Source organism: Rhinatrema bivittatum, chromosome 15 (assembly GCF_901001135.1).
Source record: "Rhinatrema bivittatum chromosome 15, aRhiBiv1.1, whole genome shotgun sequence".
In the NCBI taxonomy this organism is placed as follows: Eukaryota; Metazoa; Chordata; class Amphibia; order Gymnophiona; family Rhinatrematidae; genus Rhinatrema; species Rhinatrema bivittatum.
The window spans coordinates 78,419,253-78,441,525 of record NC_042629.1 but is presented as its reverse complement, the minus strand read 5'-3'; the positions used below and the strand labels follow the sequence as shown (position 1 = coordinate 78,441,525).

General features: G+C 46.2%; 1 protein-coding gene across 3 annotated transcripts in view; it reads left to right on the top strand.

Annotated features, from left to right (window-relative positions):
- Nucleotides 1-18,486, top strand: part of CASZ1 (castor zinc finger 1) — a 357,431-nt gene extending 338,945 nt beyond the window's left edge. For 2 of the 3 annotated variants that reach the window (XM_029579132.1, XM_029579131.1), the window contains 2 exons: nt 8,261-8,542; nt 10,171-18,486. In XM_029579132.1, coding sequence (XP_029434992.1) covers nt 8,261-8,542; nt 10,171-11,276 — 1,388 coding nt within the window. In that variant the 3' untranslated portion in view covers nt 11,277-18,486. The remainder of the gene's footprint in view (nt 1-8,260; nt 8,543-10,170) is intronic. The other variant, XM_029579133.1, reaches the window with a different exon arrangement.
- The last annotated feature ends 3,787 nt before the right edge of the window (nt 18,487-22,273 follow it).

Genomic DNA, 22,273 nt, shown 5'->3' with positions numbered 1-22,273 from the left:
GCTTCGCCCTTTTTCTTCTCGCCATGAAGAATAAACAAGTGATCTGTCTTGCACACCGGTTCCGAGTGCTCCAGGTACCGCACTAGGAGCCTGCCAATGTTAGATGGCAAAGAAGGCGGGAGTCTTCTGTGTCTTTGTGTCCCTTCGGTGATGGTATGATTCAAGTGAAACTCTCGAGACCACCTTTGGTAAGAAGAAGGGGACAGTGCAAAGCTGTATTGTTCCTGGAGTAAATCGAAGGAATGGTTCCCGGCAGGATAGTGCCTGTAGTTCCGAGATGCGACGGGCCAAGCATATTGCCACCAGGAATACCGTCTTTAGTGTTAATAGGTGTAGTGATAGACTGCGCATCGGTCTGAAGGAAGGTCCTGCTAGGAAGTCCAATACTAGATTGAGGTTCCATATGGGGACTGGCCCATTTAAGGATGGTCGGAGTTGTTTAACCCCTTTTAGGAAACTGGCCAAGTCCGGATGTGCCGACAGACTGTTTCCGTTCACCTCAGCCCTGAAGCAGTGGCTGCTACCTGGACCTTGAGGGGGTTGAGGGACAATCCTTTCTTCAGGCCGTCCTGTAAAAATTCCAGAATCATGGGGATCTTGGCCTTTCATGGGGGCACCCCACGGCCCTCCCACCAGGCCTCAAATATTCTCCAGATCCATATGTATGCCAGAGATGTTGAGAACTTCTGAGAGTGAAGCAAGGTGGCGATATGGGCCACCGGGTAACCGCGCTTCTTCAGGCGAGCCCTATCAAGGGCCAGACCATAAGAGAGAATCGAGACAGATCTTCGTGAAGAATCGGGCCCTGCTAGAGAAGGTTCCTGTGAGGCACAGAGGACTCCCCACGAGGAGCCTTCGCATGTCTGTGTACCACAGGTGCCTGGGCCAATCTGGGGCCACTAGGGAGAACTAAACCTCAGTCGTGTTCTATCTTGCAGATGATCTTGCTCATTAGAGGTCATGGGGGGAAGGCAATACAGTAAGTCCTCCTCTGGCCAGGTCTGGAAGAGGGCATCAATCCCTTGGGAGTGCTGATCTAGTCTGTGACGGAAGAATCGGGGAACTTTTGCATTGTGAGATGTGGCCAGTAGATCCATGGCCGGGAGGCCCCAGCGATTTACTAGAAGCTGGAAGCCTTTGGTCGACAGCGTCCATTCCCCTGGGTCCAGGGTTTCCCTACTGAGGAAGTCTGCTGCGACATTGTCTTTTCCTGTGATGTGGGAGGCCGAGATCCTTTGTTGGTTTAACTCCTCTCATTCCATAAGGGGGTCTATTTCCAGAGACACCTGATGGCTCTTGATTCCTCCCTGGCGGTTGATGTAAGCAACCATTGTTGCGTTGTCCGACATCACCCGGATCGCTTGCCCCTGGAGCCTGTGGCTGAACTGCAGGCATGCTAGTCTGACTGCCTGAGCTTCCAGGCATTTATGTTCCAGTTCTCCTCTTCCTTGGTCCATTGTCCCTAGGCTGTCAGCTCCTGACAGTGGATTTCCCACCCTCGGATGCTCACATCTGTCGTGAGGACGATCCAGCTTGGTGGGGATAGGCTTACGCCCTTGCTTAGGTGAATTTCCTGTAGCCACCACTGGAGCAGAGCGCATACCTCCGTTGGTAGATGGAGGCGAATCGAGTAGTCTTCGGACAGTGGGTTCCAGTGTGACAGTAAAGAGCGTTGGAGAGGCTGCATGTGAACCTTCGCCCACAGTACTACTTCCAGTGTTGATGGCATGAGGTCGAGGACCTGAAGATAGTCCCACACCTTGGGGAACATTGTGGTCATCAAGCGGCATTCTTGGTCCATCAGTTTCCTCCTCCTCGGGGGAGGGAGGAAGACCTTGTTCTGCTTGGTGTCAAATGGGGCCCCCAGGTACTCTAAGGACTGGGATGGCTTGAGGCTGCTCTTTTCCATGTTCACGACCGAACCGAGTTCCTGTAGGAAGGACCTGACCATGCTGGTCACCTGGAGGCTCTCTTCCACTGACTTCGCCCAGATCAGCCAGTCATCCAAGTAGGGGTGTACCAGAATCCCTTCTTTCCTCAGTGCTGCCGGCACGACCACCATAATTTTGGAGAATGTTCTGGGGGTGGTTGCCAGACCAAAGGTAATGTCCGGAACTGGTAATGGCGGCCCAGTTCCACAAAGTGTAGGAAACGCGGGTGGTCTTGATGGACTGGAATATGAAGGTAGGCTTCAGAGAGGTCCAGGGAGGTTATGAACTCTCCCAGTTGCACTGTCATTATGATGGAGCAGAGAGTTTCCATGCGGAAGTGCAATATCCGCAGATGACGGTTGACGCTCTTGAGATCCACTATGGGCCGAAATGAGCCCTCTTTCTTGGGCACGATAAAATAGATAGAATAACGCCTCATATTTACTTGGGGTCTGGGTACCGGAATTATAGCCCTCAGACTGAGGAGCCTTATCAGTGTGGATTCCACTGCCAGTTTCTTGAGCTGGGAGTGGCAAGGGGATATCATGAACTTGTCCCGAGGGATGCTGTGAAATTCCAGAGCGTAGCCTTCTTGTATGATGACCAGTATCCATTTGTCCGACGTGATCTTGACCCACAGCTGGTAGAAGAGGGAAAGTCGACCCCCTATCTCCTCTTCCCGTGGATGGGTCAGCCCAACTTCATTGGGAAGCTCAGGTCAAGCCTGAGCCCAAACATGTCCCTCTTTTGGGTTGTCGGTTCCGAAAGGACTGAGACCTCCCTGAGGGTTGAGGTGACTGGAACGACAGGTTTCTGTAGGGCTGGAATGCTGGGAGCCCCTGGACCGACCCCTCATGGAAGAGGGGCACTGAGACCTCTTTTTCCCGTTATCCGGTAGTCGGTGAACTGGAGATTCGCCCCCTTACTGGCTAGCTTCTCCAACTCGCTTCCAAATAGGAGGGATCCCTTAAAGGGCATCTTTGTGAGGTTCACCTTAGAGGTTGTGTCCGCTGACCAGTTCCGCAACCATAGCTGTCTTCTGGCCACCACCACTGAGGCTACTCCTCTGGCCGAGGTACGCACTAGGTCTGAGTTTGATCTGTCAGGAAGGCTATGGCGGGTTCAATCGCCTCTCCGGCGTGCGCCCCAGAGCTAGCTGCCTCTCTTGTGAGGAGCAATTTATTTTATTTATTTTTATTTAACACTTTTTTTTATACCGGCATTCGTAGGACACATCATGTCGGTTTACAAGTAACTGAGAAGGGAAATTACAATGAACAAGGGAGGGGCTAACTGGGTAATATGCAAAATACAAAGGAAGAGAGTCAACAGCAGAATTACAACTTTTTGCATTCAAGTTAGGGTTAAATATGCAAAAGAACTTATAAACAAATTAAGCGAGGCATGTACACTTGAGAAATTAGCATATGAGGGCTTATATACAGTAAGAGGAGGCAAGTGCACATATGTATAGTTAAAGCTAGAGCAAGCAGAAGCGAGCCACCAGGGCACAGCAGGAAGTGATCTGCAGTGTCATTGCTGTTGCATCGAAGGCTTGCTTAAGGATGGATTCTAACCGCCTATCGTGAGCATCCTTCAAAGTCGCCCCTCCCTCAACAGGGATGGTTGTTCACTTCGAGATGGCGCAGACCATAGCATCCACTTTGGGGAAATGCAGGTGTTCCTTGACCGCTGGGTCCAGAGAATACAAGGCTTCCAAGGCCCGACTTCCTTTAAAGCTTGCCTCCGCGGCATCCCATTCCAGGTCAATCAATTCCTGGATGGCTTCTAGCATTGGGAAATAACAAGAAGCTTTACGAAGAGACACCAGGATGTGGTGGTGTTTTGGTTCCGCCAAAGGGTCCATGCCTGGAACTCCCAGAGTCTTCAGGGTCTGGGAGACTATTGCCGGTAGTTCATCTCTGTGGAAGAAAGGAGGCATGGACCGCTATGGTTCCAGGCCTGGAGGGATTTCCCCATCCTCCAGGGGATCCCTGTTGTCATCCGTGGATTCTGGGTCCCTGTCAGGGATACTCTTGGTGAGGCGTGACATGTCTTGTGGTCCGCAGGCAGGGCCGGGAGAGGGAGAGTGAGGACCCCTCCCCCCCCCCCCCCCCCATTGGGGTTCAACTTGGGCAGGGACTGGGGCTGACTGCGCCTGAACAAAGGCTTGGAGGCCCTGAAAAAATTCCAACCAGGAGAAGGCCGCCAGATCTGTATTTGTCCCGGGGGGAATCGGGATAGGGCCCCTGAACTGCCCTCGCCTGGGGAGGACACTGTCCCGGAATTGCTCAGGTCCGGGGAGCTACGGAATAAGGTTGCAGCTGACCCAGCCTCCAATTGGGATGGGCCGGGCTTGGAAAATGTTTGAGAATCCAGCCCTCCCTGGGTTTCCTCACAGTACTAACATAGGCAGGATTCCAGGTCAGACTGGGCCACTCTAATATGGCAGGCGGTGCAGAGAGAGTGTCGCCTAAGCTTCTTTGCTGCCGGGGCCATAGTCTGTGTGGTTTGTGCATTTAGCTGGTTATTGTATATCATGTGCGCACTGACTCGCCTCAGCAAGAATTCTAACAAACAAAAGAAGAAGAGATCACATTACACCAGTCCTTAAAGACCTACACTGGTTACCAATCCACTACAGAATAATTCATAAATCCCTCACCACAATCTACAAGAATATCCATGGACTGGCTCCACTCCATCTACAAATAGCTCTTAAAAAACACTCCTCCAACAGACCCATCAGAGAAGCATATAGAGAATATCTACAGGTACCACACAACAATACCACCCAACATATAACATTGAGAGATCGGGCCTTCTCCACAGCAGGTCCCCCACTGTGGAACTCCATCCCCCTAGAACTAAGACAGGAACCATGTCTTCCAACCTTCAGAAAAAGACTAAAAACATGGCTGTTCATGAAAGCATTTCCGGACCCTTAAAGATTCACTACCATCAAATGCAGCATTACTGAACATTTCCTATTAAACTGAAACAGTCACTATCTACCAATCATTACAATGTTTTACTTCTGGTTAAACTTTTTATCTTTCCTCTAACTCTAATCCCAGTTAGAATGACCCCCGTTTTATTGTAACTTTTTCTTCCATGCACTTGTTTTACTTTTTAATGTATACTCTTATGTTATTAGTTATTTACGTTATAATGTATTTCTCACCCCTTGTTTTATGTAAACCGACATGATATGAACTCCGTGAATGCCGGTATAGAAAAAATACAAATAAATAAATAAATAAAAATGTGTAAGTGGTCGGTTGTGCGCGCGGTTATGTGCAAAGTTATGCATGCAGCTATGCGTGTATTTACGCACATGTTAGGCGCACAGAAGGCCGGCCCGCACCACGCGTACCAACGGCCAAAGGGGGAAAATGGTGCTGCGCCGCTGCAGATCGCCATCTGGCGACTGAGCCAAAAACGGGGCCTAGCCCATCAGGGGGCCGCTCAACCTGCTCGAAAGTCCCTTCCCTCGCCCGAACGGGGATCGGGAACGAAGTTGGTACAGCATGCCGAGCAAGGAGACCGGAGGAAAGACTTACCAAAGCCCTTCCATGTCTCTGAATCGGAAGAATTCTTCTCTACTTACCTGGTCTCAGCGCTTACCAGTTGAGTACAGAGACGGTCTCCGGCTGCGGGGGGAGAGGGCTTTGGCCTTAACCGCCGTGCTCGGCTTCTGTACCCGCTGCCTTTCAGCTGCTTCAGCAGCTAAGTCCACGCTGGGAACCGGCTACTGGACCAAGGTACCTCTGAGGGATCTCGGAAATCGCCTCAGGAATTCTCAACTGGGGAAGAGACCCTTAGGTATCACCACAGGAGAGCGGGTCTCGATCTTCTTTTAAAGTGAAGGTAAAAATGTCTTTGTGCTGCAATCCCGCTAACACCGTGCTAGTGTGGTGATAGCGTCCGCATCTACTAGGAGATGGAGAGATACTGAAGAGCTGAGGTCACTGCAGGGGTATATCGAGGGTGACATTAGCTTTGAAACCTGACTCCATCTCCCATCTGCTAGTAGAGGAACACATAACCCACTGGTCCTGAGTCCATCTGCCTACACACTAGGACATATAGGTTTATCCTGAGAAGCTCTCTCTGAACTCCAGAAGTTGGCCCCTTCCTGGAGCAATTGAGCTGGGGGGGGCATGGGAGGTGCATGGAAACCAGTGCAACCACAGAACAAATTAGGTTCAAACCCTGTTCCAACCATCCTGGTTAAAGGTAAGTGAAGTGAATCCCCCTCAAGACCTCCTGCTGTTTTTGAATGCATTGACTGAAATGGGGAGTGAAGTACTGATGGAACAAACAGCACATTGGCTGCACAGACGTGTGTTGCTTTGGTTTTGAGGGTTCATGTGCTAAGGTCTGGGACTCACTGCATCAAGGCTTGGTGCTTCAACGGTACAAGATGCTTTGTCGATGCGGTGAAGCATCAATGGCACCCAAGCAGAACCCAATCTATGCTTCAGTGCCAACTGAGTCACCAGCTCTGACACACGGTGCTTTTCTTGGTCATCCCCTGCGAGGCCCATGATGGGCTTAAGGACTCTTGTTGACGCTTTATTTAGCACCTTGCTCAATCCTCGATGAAGAAGTAGGCTCAAGGGCCTGTATAGTAAAACTCATGGCCATCAGTGATAGACATTTTCCTGCCACTGACACAGGTCTTAAGCCAACGGAAGCTGGACATGCTGATTTACATTTTTTTTTTTTGTTTTTCTTTTTTTTAAGCAGCACTGAAAAATGCTGTTGAAAGGCTGTCTCGGCAGCAAGGCAAACCAACAATAACACTGGAGATATAAATTTGACATAGACTTAGTACTTTTGTATTTTCTTACTAGAGAGAGGGTACATGTCCATGCAGCAGCTTGGAAGGGGCTCACAAGGCAGCATCTGGAAGGGAACGTCCACAAAAACTCTGAGTAAGGAGAGAAGGGTTCGTTTGACACTGTCTGATGACATCACCCATGTATCATGCCTAATTCAGCCCCGCTTGTCAACGGAGAAAAAAGCGGAATGTTAAATATTTATAATTAAATATATGATTCCTGTTTCTTATGATTTTGCAATTTTCGATTCCATTCCTCAGAAACCCATCATTTGGATGATCTGCAGATACAAGGAAGGAATTAGGGAGCATTCTGTTTGAAAGGTCTCTAGCTAGAAATGTGAAGGGGGATCTTGGTACATCTCCTAGGTGTCTTACTTTTTAGTCCTCTCCCTTTTCTTGGGGTCCAGTTTTAGTCTTCCCATCATGTAACAAGTTTGAAACATGAGAGGAACAAACAGAATAAAACACACACAGGGACAAGCTGAGATGACTGGGAGAAAGCGCAACTGGCAAAGAAACAATAACTAATATATGTATGGAAAAGGTTTAAGTGTGAAGTTAAGGTGCCATTTGAGAAAATCTCAAGGCTCCCCACCCCCAAAGCCTGAGTTGGAAATTCAAAGTAGGTTAAACCCTCCCACCCCTGGGTTTGAGACAGTGACACGATGTAGGCGAGAAATTGAACCCCCCTGCCCAGGATCTGAAACTCATAGTAGGGCAGAACTCCCTCCTCCCACTAGTGTCCGAGACAAAGCCCCTTTCAACCAGGGTCTTAGATGGAGACACACAGCAGGGCTGAGCTTGCCCCCTTCCACTCCAAAGGTTTGAGATGCACAGCAGGGTTAAAGCTTCCTGGATTCTGAGGAGACTTTAAGAAGGGTGAGCCCCATCCCCCACTGTAGGTCAAGGGTCTTTGATTTCTAGGAGACGTGAGTCTCTGAGGGTGAGGTGTCTGGTTTACCCCGTATTGACCATGGGATATGCCCAAACAGAGCAGAACAGTTGGCATCTTTTCTTTGGCAACTGCCAGTAGTGGTGACTCTAGGATTTGGGACATGGGCTGTGCAGGAGATAAACAACCTTGGGCCATGTGCTGTAGGGGATCCTGTGCTGCCATGGTAGACCCACTGCCATCACTATAAGTACCTGTGAGCTAGGCATGCATCCACACTTCAGTGTACTGGAACGCCACTTCATTCCAGGCCCTGCACCCTCCTAAGGTCAGCCCTGCCAGAATTGCTGTATACTGGGGCACAGATGCACACTCTTGGTCTATACAAGAATTGCTACTGTTGAGGGGTTGGGAACTATTTCACACCCCACTTACATTTTTTCATCTCTTTCTTTCATGCTTATTCTCAGTGTACCTACCATTCTCATCGTATTTGCTTTCACTGTTGGGTTTCTCATTTGGGTTTTCTGTTTCCTGTTTTTTTTTTTCTGTTTTCTTGTTTTTTCTGCTTTTCTTCACATTCTCCAGGCTGCCTGGTTTCTACTGCTGCCACAGATGATGCCACTGCCCACAATGCACCACAGCCTCCACCACCGCCTCTGCTTCAGCCTCCATCTTTCCCACAAGCCTTGCTCAGGTCGCCCCTTCCTTCTCTACCATACCTGCTCTCTCCATCTTGCCTTTCCTACTCTCTGCTCAGTGCCACGTTGGGAGCCAGCAGGGCTATTGTCATGCCAGCCAACAGCACGCCAGTCATAGCCACTCCAGTTCCCACCACAAGTGATGTACCTCTCGTTCAGGATGCTGCAGGTACTGTGGGACTTACATGTACCTCACTTTTTGAGTTCAGCATGCTTCCCAGTCTATTCCTATAGACAAGAGAATCCTTTTGCAAGGTCATCAGCTTGATTTTTCTTTTGGGTCATTAGCCTTTGTAGTATTTTAGATATTTGTATACAAACCTCAATGTGATATCCTTAAGTTAGACCAGGGTGCACATTACAGTTAATCGCCCCCTTCCTCAGCTCCATTTTATGTTTAGAGATATTTTTTCCTCTGCTCTAAATGGGGAATATGGGAAAAGAATAAAGTAGGTGAGAAGAATATGAGGAAAGATAAAGGATAAGACATAGATAGAGGAGAGCAGGACTACGGGGAGAGCAGGAAAATTGAGAAGAGGGACGAAAAATAGTGGGGAGCAGAACAAAGAGGAGGTAAAGAGAAAGGAGAGGAACTAGAATTAGAGGGGAACAAGAGGAAGGTGGGTGGAGTGGGGAAAGTTAGCAGAGAGGGACTAGATAGAGAAGAACAGGACAAAGGGGAGGGAGGAAAGGTTAGAGAAGAGGGGACCAGACATGAGGGTGAGCAGAAAAACAGAAGCAGGACAGTTGGGGTAAAGGAAGGAAACAAGAGAGTGGGTTTCTAGGTTGCTGGTATTGAACATAGTGATATAAATTTTGGAAATTGGATAGAAACCTTATAAAGAACAAATGGTAAATTGGGCCACAGCAAAGGCCCATTTTGTCCAGCATCCTGCTTCCAGCAGCTGGTGCTTAGAGGAGATGTAGAAAAACAGGATACATGGAGAATTCTTCATTCCATGAGATCCTCCTCGTTTTTAACACACATGGTTTAGAGATATATTGAATTTGGGATGACATTCCTAATGATTTTGTTAAATAGTACAAAAAGAATAGTGGAGCTTGTTTCCTGCTCTTTTCCTGCATTAATTAGTAGCATGAGTTATTGCGCCTGTGCTGCTCAGCTCAGTTTTGCCTTCCGCAGACTACACTGAAGTGTGCCATGATTGTGATAGGAAAATGTCCCTGAAGCAAGTTGCCCTGCTGACAATGGCACAGCCTTCTGTGCTGCCCTGGCTGTCTGTTTCATTTAGGATAATGCTAAGAGTAAGGAAGAATTATAACTCTAAAGCTGGAGCCATGTAGGCAGGATCAAGTGGGTAGATAGACTGATGGGCCAAATGATCATTCTTTCCTGATATGTTCTGTATTGCTGTTACATTAGATATGGCATGGTTGCCCACAGAGTGCAAAACCATTGTATGATGGAATTGTGGCTGATATTGGCAGTGTTAGGAACTGCCGTGCCCAGCTAAAGTTGTTGCTCTGGCAGAGCTGAAGTCCTGAGTGGGGATTATAGGTTATAATAAAGCTACAACTTTTTCATTATTCATATTATTAGAATAAGATAAAAAAAATCTCCAGTGTTCTAAAAAGTTCAGATTGTGAGGCATGAACACACTAACCTGTAAGCAATAGAATCTTACGCAATGCAAGGGCAGTTTTTGTTTAGCCACTAACCATTGTTGCTATATAATGAGGGGTCTTAAGAGTTTCCACCTGCCACTGTGTGGGGTGGGGGTTTAGGATCAGTAATAGTTGGATGATATGCTGATCATCTGCTTCCTCTCTATCTAGGTAATACCATCACCATGCCGACTGCCTCCGGTGCCAAGAAACGCTTCTGGATCATCGAAGATATGTCGCCATTTGGGAAGCGACGGAAGACTGCATCCTCTCGCAAAATGCTGGATGAAGGGATGATGCTGGAGGGTTTCCGCCGCTATGATCTTTATGAGGACTGCAAAGACACAAGCTGTCAGTTCTCCCTGAAAGTCACTCATTACCATTGCACCCGAGAGAACTGTGGTTACAAGTTCTGTGGTCGGACGCACATGTACAAACATGCTCAACACCATGACCGCGTCGATAACTTGGTACTTGATGACTTCAAGCGTTTCAAGTCCTCACTTGGCTGTAACTTTTCTGATTGCCAATTCTCTGGTAACAGCACACACTTTCACTGCCTGCGCTGTGGTTTCCGCTGCACCGATAGCACCAAAGTGACAGCTCACCGTAAGCACCATGGCAAACAGGACGTGATCAGTGCTGCTGGCTTTTGTCAGTTCAGCTCTAGTACAGACTGCGAGGTTCCTGACTGCAAGTACAAACTTAAGTGTTCCCACTTCCACTGCACCTACCCCACATGCAAACACACTGTGGTGGGCATGTCCCAGATGGACTCTCACAAGCGCAAGCATGAGAAGCAGGAGAGGGGGGAACTGCCAGCAATTTCTCCTGTCCCAGAGGTACTCTCGCTTGCTGGCATGGAGTATGACACTCAGAACCCATCTGTCAACCTGGACAGCTCCTTAAATCTAGGCACAGACCCCAACAGCTCACTCTTCTTCCTGCAGAATGCTGCTGCTGGCATTGGCCTCAGCGACTCCCTCGACCTGAGCAAGAAGCTGCAGGAGCCAGCAGGCACAGTACCTGAAGAAGAGACACTGGAAAGTCTGGCAGCCAATTCTGGTGATGCTGATGATGACTCATCCCAGGATGAGGATGAAGATGAGGAGGAGGAGGAAGAAGAGGAGGAGGAGGAAGAAATAAATGAAGACGAGGAGGAGCTGAACACAGATTCTGAAGAATCACTCCCTGACCCTGAGCGGAATGGAGAGAGTGTTCATACTTTCATTAATGAGGGCAGTGCTTCCAGGTCACCTGCAGACCCCTCATGTTAAAAACAAAATGCTTTTAGTTATAAACATGAAACCAGGAGTTCAGGCTCACCTATGAACAAACAAAGTGAAGGCAAAAGAAATATAAGCAAAGAACTCGTTAGAGAGGAATGAGAGCAGGTGGAGGTGGTACATGCGATAAGCAGTTAATATTATGCAGATAACTAAAACAAGATGAACTCTTTTAAAGGACAACAATGTCAGGGGAACACGTGCAACCCCAGGTTCTCCTGTGTGTGTGTGTGTGTGTGTGTGTATGTGTCTGGGTGCATGCTTGATTCTTAACATTTTTTTAAATTATTTTGTTTTTTGAGTTTTCGGTATCTAATACTAAATCTCAGATCCTGTGATAAGGTTAATGAATTGAAGTATATGGAAGGAATCTCACTCCAGGGAAGGGCTAAGGAGGGGTTGGCTCTTTACTAAAAATGCAGGGAAGGGGTGGAGGGTATTTATAGTCCAGCATCAAAGAGGGAGCTTCACTGCTGTGGCACCCTCTTGTTCTTCCAGCTCCCCTCCAGCCTGACTTTATTTTATAAATATTTATGTAGGATGCTTTCCTTTTAGCAGGATGCTCCCTTTTTATTTATTTATTGTTTTGGCTGAATGAAGGGACGGGATAAAGGACAGTGTCATGTTAGGAGGTAAAAAGCTTGAGTTGCTAAGAACTTGGGATTGGACCCTAGCACTACTGCTGGCTTGTGGGCTGGAGAGAGTTATACATATCCAATCTCAGGAAATTATAGAAGAATATAAGATCTAGGCCAGTGGGAGAATTCAGAACAAGAACTAATTAGTGCACCTTCAGTTTCTGAGACTTAAAAAAGGAAACTTGTCCCAGGTGTGAGCAAGGATGTTATCCTGGTCCTTGGAGTGCCCTCATGCTCTCAGTGGCTGAGGCAGAAAATGGGTGGAGAGGGAGGCTCTCTCTTCATAATGGATGGACTGGTCAAAGCTAGTAGGTTTGTGAGTCTGCAAGGATTGAATTTACTCCACCATCAGGTGTTCTTTTGTCACAGCGATGTAGGTAACATCAGCAGCAAAGTTTAGAAAGGGAAAGCACTAAAGGGAAAATACAATTTATTGGCAGCTTAGAATCTCAGAAGATGGATTTGATTTGTGGCTGTCTAATTTAGTTCTGGTTGTAGAAGCACCTTTGGGGACCACCCCTGGTCCTGGCAGAGCAGCATCCAGGAAACAAATTTGCATGCTGAGCTCTGCATTTTCACGATGGAATAACAGAAATAGGCAATGTATGTCACTCTTCCCCATCCACCCCTCCGAGGGGATAGGGTAAGGCAGACACAAGGTTGGGAAATGATACAGGAAGGTGTAGAGCACAAACACTGTGGAGCAGGTGGTGATATTGTTCTCCTAGGAAGTCTGCTTTCATTGTGTCCTGGATAAACTTTGTATTTATTACTTTGTACAATACAAAAACCAAAATGGTTTGAAAAGAAGTGTTTGTGCTGAACTGCTGCACCTGGGCCTGCTCTGTGCTCCCCGATGGATTTTCAGGGCTCAGAAACATGTGGACAAAATGTTCAAATAATGTTTAAAAAAAATTAAAAAGAAAGTTGTACAGTATTTTTTCTGTAAAGGTTATATATAGAACAAAGAACCAGTTTGCAGAAAGCTCTTGTCTGGCTCCTGCCCCTGTGCCCTGTCTGAGAGAGACAGACCCTGCTGATGACAAGACTTGTTTAATGTGTGCAATCCCCTCAATTGTTTGTAATGATATTTTAGGTTTTAGCATTTTATTTTTAGAGGAGCCTAGAAGCATCGATTTTTGGGCTGTCTTCACACCTTAGCACTGATGTGAACTGCGTGATTCCAACTTTTAACTTGAATTTTGTAGAAACCAACATAATGTGCAGATTGTTAATATAAGTTTGTAGTTAATTTAAGTTTGGGTTTTTCTGTGTGCTATTTTTCCTTTTTTTTTTTGTCTGCTTCTTTGTTAGCAGTAGCCTCTTCCTTGATCTCTGGGACCCCTAAATATTAATGCTTCCACTAATAAACTGGGTTTGATGGGAGAGACTGGGACTGACGAAATACCTTGACTTTTAGTGCCATTTTACCTTCCCCATCTCCTTCCTCAATTGCACAGTGCTATTTCATCACATGTAAGGGAAGTGTTGTGCCCTGTAGAACTGGACAGCTAATGAAAGTTGAGCTGTAAGGGAGACAGTAGAAAAAGATTGTACTGTGCTCCATCAGTTATGACCGCAGTGTCACATTCATCCACTAAACATTCTTCCTCCAACCCCAGCTGGACATCAAAATGTTGGGTTCAGACCCTGCATCTTGCAAAACACCCCTCCCTTGGGCCATGGCCTCTTAAAACCAGTCATGGTAAATAATGTTTCTTAGGGGTATATGAGTATGCACATAACTTTGCAAGGATGCAGTCCAGGAGCCAGAAGAATGCCTCCCCAGTCATCTGCTCTTTCTACCATGGTGCAACTAGGGGCTCAAGCTCATTGTTCCACTCCTCCTTTCTCCCTTTTTCTCTTCACAGCTTCCATCTATCTCTTCTTACTCCGCTGTAGGTTGCCTCATTTCTTTCTCTGTTGACAAGCAGGGCTGATTTAGCCATGATGCATGGGTGATAGCATCTGACAGCACTGAACAGACCCTTCTCTCTAAGCTAATAGAGCTTTAGCAGGAATTCCCAATGGGGATGTTGCCTTGTGAGCCCCTTAAGTCTTTTTCATTGGAGCATAACAAGGACATGTATCCTAGCTCTCTGTAATTGTTCTTCACTACTGTTTTTTAGTTATTTCTCAAAATTGCCTTGCTCCCTTCGCATCCCCCAAACAGCACTTTTCAGTGCTATGTATTAAAAAAAATAAAAGGAAAACAATTTCTTCACAAGATATCTGGATCCAAAAAGCTCACAGTCAGTGGCTTTAGACCGTGTATAGTGTAGGAAAATGTCCATTACTGATGGACATGGCATCAGCTACCACTGGCTCAGACCAAACCATAACCAGGCAAATTTATCACTGTGGCCAGATATCCACATGTTCCCAACAGCAAGGGGCTGGAAAATCGAAAAACTGCATCTCGGAGAAACTGCAGTTGATTCTTTTCCTGAAGTCCAGCCTCATCTGCTTCCCTGGGTGTTGAGTTGAGCAGGAGCTCCTCAAAAATATCTTAATTTATAATCCACTTTGCAGGCACTTCAAAGCTGATTTCATTCAGCTACTGTAGATATTTCCCTATGCCCAGAGGGCTTGCAAACTAAGGGCCTGACTTACTAAGCTTTTTCCCCATAGATACAGAATAGGAAAAAAGCCTTAATAAATCAGGATTTAAGTTTGTACCTGAGGCAACAGCAGCTAAAGTGACTGACTTGCCCAAAGTCACAAGCAGTGGCAGTGGGATCTGAAGCCCTGACTTTCCTGGTTTGCAGCCCGCTGTTCTAACTCCACCCCTTAGGGTCAAGTAACCAGAAAAAGTCATGGAGTGCATCAAAAAAGAAGCACCATGCTGGGAAGCAGGCAGTGCCAACACTGAAAAAGCACCAAGTCACAGCACTGTCAATGCATTGGCTCCATAGACACATCAAGCCCCAGAGCATGAAATTCTCAATGCCATTGATACTTAGAGCATCTGAACCCACTGCGCCATCATCGACGCATTGGACTGCAGTCCTTCTGACACAGCTTTTTGCTGATTTATCAGTCACTACCATGTATATGGGAGCTTTCTCAGGGGAACAAGGAAATGTGATTCACTTGCCCCCACCCACCACCCTCACCGGGCTAGATGGCATATCAGCCCTTCAAGTGGCGAAGTGACGTGCTCTAGCGGCTACGAATAAGTAAGGAACCTTATAACCTCTCCTTTCCAAAATATCAGATTTACTCTCACAAGGAGTCCCAGTACTCTCAATATGCATGTATTCTCCATCAGAATCTTTGCAAGGCCAAGGTACTCGCGTGCAGTAGAGTCCAGCCAGACAGGGTCCAGGAGTATACCTCTCCAAGGCGACCAAGGATTCCTCTTCAGTCCCCTTCATCATTGGGATTCTGGATTAGTACACTCACCACTAGATTCTGAGGAAGTTTCAACATGAATATCCTTCAACCCTTTAGCAGAGCCTGCAGAACACTCATCTCCATTGGAAGGCTTCTCTTATTCCAGATTTCTGGACAAGTTGGGCAAAGCCCTTGGAGTTTATGTTCCTAAGCTCAAAGATCCTCACATAAGTGTCTTCAGCCTTCTCCAGATTTTGAAGATACCAGTGGAACCAGCAGCCATTTCAATCTATGATATCCTGCAACAAACCATCTTCTATGTGACCAAAGCCAGGGCGGCACAGGATCATGGCCTCATTCCCAGGAGGCGATAAATATATGGGAATGTTCTGCAAGAAACCCACCTTCCAGGGATCTCAAACACATTAGTAGATCGCCTCAGCAGAGTTTTTCATTCACATAAATGGTTGCTGCTGAAGTCTGGTCTGTCTATGGGGACTTCCAGCATTTGACCTCTTTGTGCTGGAAACAAACAAGAAAGTAGCAAGACTTTGCTCCATTCTTTTCAGCGACCTCAGATCCGCAGAGGACACTTTGCTGCTTGATGGCAATGCAGATTTCGTGGGAGAATCCAATTTCTTGTGCCCCAATTGCAAAGAAATTAGGCTGAAATGTATAGTGCAAAAATCCCCAGGATATGGGATAGTACAACTGCCTCATCTATTGGTCATAATAGAATCAGCTCTTAAAAGAGCAAAGAAAACAATATTCTTGAATACTCCACCAGGGAATGACCACAGGTTACTGAACAATTTTGATAAAAAGGTATTCCAGAGCTCCATGTTCAGTGCAAGGATATGATTGCATGCAAAAACTAAAGCCTTTTCTTTCACCCAATGAAGGCCGTTAGGCCACTCTTAGATGCTGAAACATGGATAAGGCATCTTATTCGATCCATTTATATAAGCATTCGATACGACTGTCCGCTCCTCAGCCTCTACCAGAGCATGCCAGATGGCTTGGGTGAGGGCCAAGTAGCAGGCGCAATGATATCCATGACAAATTAGTGGACATCCCTTGCCTGGGTAATCACCTTTTTGGAGACAAGCTCAGATAAAGATCACATGTAGGGGGGCCAGTTCCTCGCCACAGGATTGGAGTAACAGTCTACTTTGAGGAGGCCATACAACACTTTTAAAAGGCCTTATTTCCAGATATGCCCCTTCTGGCAATTTCAGTGGTACAGGATCCCGCCTTTACTTCAGCAACAGCTTCCAGCTCATATTTGGCAACATGAGCATCATCAACACAGCAGGTCCATACCAAATTTTTGACCACCTTTCAAACCCAGCAACCATCCTCTCTGTTAGGAGGTAGAATATAACATTACCTGGAAGAATGGTACAAGATCACCAAAGATTGCTGGTTCTCAAGAATGTGGAGTTTGGATACTGCGTATGTTTCTCCTAGCTTCCCATGATTCCTCACTGCTCAGCCTTCAATTCGGATGCATCTCATTTGGTGCGACTCCGCCTAGAAGTGGAGATGCTCCTCAATCAGCAGGCAATAGAACCACCCCATCAGAATGGCCAAGAGTTCTACTCCTACTTCCTTATCCACAAGAAAATCGGGGGATTGAGATCCATGCTGGATTTAAGAAACCTGAACAATCTTATACAGCAGGAGAAATTCAAAATGAATTCCCTCCACCCAATTCTTCCCTCCATCCAAACGGGGAGGGGGGGAGGGATGTTACTTCTAGATCTAAAGGATGCTTATGCTCATATACCCACACATCCCTTTCATTGGCACTATCTGTACTTTGTGGTGGACACCTCTCACTGTCAGTACAGAGTACTCCTCTTTGGAATGTTACTGGCACCAAGGGTCTTCACCAAGTGCTTGGCTGTAATAGCAGTGCATCTTCAGCAACAGGACATCCAGGTCTTCCTTCACTTGGATGACTGGCTTGTGATGGCATCTTTCTGGGAAAACCTTTTGAATTCCCTGCAAAAGACGATTCGGTTCCTGCAGTCTTTAGGATTCCTAGTGAATTTCAAGAAATCAACACTAATTCCTTCCAGAAAATCAAATTCATTGAAGCATGGATAGATGCTCTGCAAGAGAGAGCTTGTCTTCTGACGAATCAGGCAAATAGTCTCAGGTCCCTTATATACAGATTATTGAATACAGATCAGTCAACTGCCAAGGCAGTTCTGGTGGTTCTGGGTCATATGGCAATGGCATTTCATGTAGTTTCACTAACCCGCCTTCACATATGGCTCTCCTGCACTGGGGCCTCCACTCCCCATGGGACCAACTAACTGAAATCTTGATGACCAAAATGGAAGTTTATAAAGACACTAGTGGCTAGATTCCTTCATCCTGTAGGAGGACACACCACTCTGTCTGCATCCTCACCAAGTAACATTGGTGACATATGTTTTCACAAAAGGTTGTTGGGGGGGGGGGGGGCACACAGGTTCCTTTTGAACTCCAGGAACTTGGTCATTCATAGTCAATTTCAGATCTACCTCCTAGAATTGTGTGTGGTCAGATATGCTCTAACAACTTTCACTTGTCTCCTCCAAGAGAAGAGCATTCTCAATCAAACTTATAACCAAGTAGCCATGTTCTATGTGACCAAAGCCAGGGCGGCACAGGATCATGGACTCATTCCCAGGAGGTGATAAATATATGGGAATGTTCTGCAAGCAACCCACCTTCCAGGGATTGCGAACACATTAGCAGATCGCCTCAGCAGAGTTTTTCATTAACATGAATGGTCTCTGCAACAGTCAACTACTGAAATCTGTTCAGTGCATTTGAACTCTTTATGCTGGAAACAAACAAGAAAGTAGAAATACTTTACTCCATTCTTCTCAGCACTGTTGCCTCCACTCCCAGATCCGCTCAGGACACTTTGCTAATTGATGGCAATGCAGATTTCGTGTATGCTTTTCCACCAATTCCACTGATAGTCAGAATGGTACAAAAAGTAGTCAAAGACTGGGTCCATCTGATCCTCATAGGTCCAGAGTGACCTAGTCAAGTTTGGTTTCCATATCTGGTATAGCTGTTCAGCATTCCTCCAATCTGCTGCGCTAACCACTAGGCTACTCCTCATTCTTCTGGCTATCACCTTGTCACATTGCTTCGCTACCTTCAGATCGCTAGACACTATCACCTCAAGGTCCCTCTCTTGCTCTGTGCACAACAGCCTTTCACCCCCCATCACAATCAGCTCTTTTGGATTACCACACCATGATTCTGCACTTCTTGGCATTGAAACCCAGCTGCCATATCTTCGACCACTGTTCAAGCTTCCTTAGATCACGACTCATTCTCTCTACTCTTTCCAGAGTGTCCATGCTGTTGCAGATCTTTGTCTATTTGTGGATGATACTAACTTTACCTTCTATCCCTTCTGCAACGTCGCTCACAAAGATATTGAACTGGTCCCAACATCGATCCTTGCGGCACTCCACTTGACACCATTCTCTCTTCAGAGTAAGTTCCATTTACCATCACATGCTGCCTTCTATCCATCAACCAGCTTGCAATCCACGCCATCACCTTGGCGTTCACTCACAAGCTTCTCATTTTATTCAAAAGCCTGCTATACGGTCCCGTATCAAAAGCTTTGCTGAAATCCAAGTAGATCACATCTAGTGCTCTTCCTCGATCCAATTCTTTAGTCACCCAATCAGAAACATCAATCAGATTTGCCTGACAGGACCTTCCCCTGGAGAATCCATACTGTCTCAGGTCCAGTAGACTGTAGATAGTTCACTACCCTTTACTTCAGCAGTCTCCCTTAATTTTCCCACCACCGAGGTAAGGCTAAACCAGCCTGTAGTTTCCAGCCTCCTCTCTGCTCCCATTCTTGTGAAGCAGGACTACCATTGCTCTTTTCCAATCACTCGGCACCACTCCCATTTCCAGGGATCTATTGATCAGGTCATGCAGCAGACCCGCCAGCACATCTCTGAGCTCTCTCAGTTTCCTGGGATGAACCTCATCTGGCTCCATGGCCTTGTCCACTTTCAGTTTTCCTAGCTCTTTTCATACATTCTCTACTGTAAACTGAGTTTCATCTACCCCCATGTCTATCTTGTCAACGAGCAATGGTCCTTCTCCAGAGTCTTCTTTAGTGAACTGAAGTATTTGTTTAATATTTCCACCCAGTAGCCTACTCTCCACAGTGAAGTCCTGGTTGCTTTCTCTGTAAACGCTCCACTGCCATCCTCAGCTTCGGACCCCCCCCCCCCCCCCACACACACACACGTCATAGCTAATTCAGTTCTGCTTGTCACTGAGAAAGCAAGTTTGCTTACCATAAATAGTGTTCTTCATAGACAGCAAGATGAACTAGTCATGCTAAATACTCGCTTACTTCTCTGGAAAGTAGAGTAATTAGTTAGACAGCTCTAAAATCGACTGAGGAGGCTCACAAGACAGCACTTGTGTGGAATTCCCACATATGCTCAGTAGAGTAAAATTTCAGATGTCACACACATCATGGCTAATCCTTTCAGCTGTCTATAGTGAACACTGTTTATGGTAAGCAAATTTGCTTTCAGCTCCCTCTCTCCTACCCTTACACTCCCTTTCATTGTCTTCCATCTCCACCTCATCCCCCACATTTCTTACGCCTTGTCTCCACCAATCCATCATTTCTCCCCTTAATCTTTCCTATCTAGCCCTGCCTCTTCTCTATTTTCCCCATCACCCATCTCTCCTGCCTCTTTTCCTGTGTCCTAGCTGTCCATTGTAATTTACAAGATCAGCAGCCAGAAAGTGCCAGCATGCAATGCTGGTATAGACAGTGAAGAACAGTTGGCAACAGATGAGTGGACTCCCAACTGTTCCTCTGGCTAGGGCCATGAGGAAGGATTGGGAAGGAAATTAGGCCCCTTTCAGCTCCAGTCTCCAAAAGGGATTATGTGGAGTTTGCCGAATGGCCATCCACTTTACAGGGTACTGTGATGGAAAACCTATTTTATTGGATACCAAAGTGGCATTCAAGGCTAACTCCTAAGTAACACCAACCAACCTTGTAATGTCAAATATTTGCCATTTTATGGAACCTTAGCTCAAAAACAGATATAGTACCTGAATGTAATCCGCTTTGAAGTGCCTGAAAAAGCGGAATATAAATAAATAAGGTCTGCCAACATTGGGCCCTTGACTGTATTCTTTTACACCTCTGGCTTGGTCCTCTCCCTATATTTGCTTAACACCTCTGGCAGGGACCCTGACTGATTAGTTATTTTTTACTCGTGATTTTTAAATAATTGGATAAAATAAGGCTGGACCTGCTAGCATAAAGCAATGTGCTGGGGCGGATTCAACAGCCAGTGGCACAAAGACAGATAGATGAAAAGGACCCTTGCAGAGGCCCTTTGCTGCTGAGTGCAGTTCCACCAAACAGTTGCAATGTCCATAAAACTGGATTATTCATCAATGCCTTTACTGAAAGCAAAACTAATTGACACTGTAGCAAAAAAGTAAAAGGAGCAGTAATGTTTGTAATGTTGGTATTGCACACTAGGACTATAAGCCATCTCTAGCTCATTGTTTATATTTTATTTTCTGACCCAGCAAGGCTCATTTTAATTTTATATCTATACAGATATAAAATTTTTTTAAAAAGCTGCAAAACGTGAATGATTGAAAAGAACGGTTTGCTCTGAGTACTTGAATTGGGCCCTCAGTACCTACATTAAGAACTGAATATTTTTCCACTTGAATTTAGTGCTGTTAGAAATTTAATATATGTGTTTTATTTATTTGATTTTTTTTTTTTTTTTGCATGACTGATGCAAGGTTTGACATTTTCACTCAATAAAACTGGAAAAAAAGTCCCAAAGTCTGTGTTTGAAGTATAGAGAATGGGTTAGGGATGGGACCAGGCTGTGAGGAAGTGGTCAGAGGCCTTTGGTGCTGCTATTCTGAGGAGCTCCAGAGACCAGGTCTAGCCCTGTCCTGTTTGGATAGAACCCGGAGCAATGGTCATATCTTGGGGGGAGGGGGGGGGTCACTGGGAGTGGATCCTTGGGGGGGGAGGGTGTCACTGGGGACAGGGGTCAGAGCATGAGGGTCTTTACAAAAAGAGATTGGAAATTGGGGAAGACCTGCCTCAGACAGTACTGTCATTGTGGTCTGTTCAGAGAAGCAGCACCACCCAGGCACAAGCCAATACATCAGAGCGTTTTATATAGCTCATTTTTCCCAGCCAGAGCTCTCTGAAAACCTCAAGCAGCCCCCAGCTGAAAATACCTCCAAAGTTCTGTAATACCCTCTCCATGTACTCAACATCCAGAAGAAAAGCAGGAGCAAGACTGGAGCAAGCCTATAGGGTCTGTTTAATAGGTGCAGCTAGAGCAAGAGCTGTGACCTCACCAATTAACTCCTGGAAGAATGCTGAAACTGGACTTTTTGAGTCTTTAGAAAATTATTTATGAATTATCACATATTTCCCCTTCCCCCTTTCTTTTATGTTCTGCTGTGATTCCTAGTCCTGTATCTGAAGGGTCAGTGCACAAGAGTCAGAGGACAGACCCTGAAGAGAGATCCATGGGTTATTAACCTTAAGGTGAGTAGTATTATGTTAGTCCTCCCTATACATCTCTAGCCAAGGAGGGTATGTTGGGTAAGGTTCCAGGAATGTTAATACAAACAAAAAACACACTTTGAAATGTTTGTATGCTGATGCCAGAAGTCTAAGTAGTAAGATGGGAGCATTAGAGTGTATAGCAGTGAATGATGACAGACTGAATTGGCAGCTCGGAGACATGATGAAAAGAGGATAACCAATGGGATAGTGCTATACCAGGGTAAAATTTATATTGCAATGATAGAGAGGATCAACTGGGTGTCAGGCTTATGTCCAGGATAAAGATCCTGCAAGAGACTAAATGCACAATTGAATCTTTATGAGTAGAAATCCCTTGTGTGTTGGGGAAGAGTATAGCGATAGGAGTATACTACCGTCTACCTGGCCAAAATGAT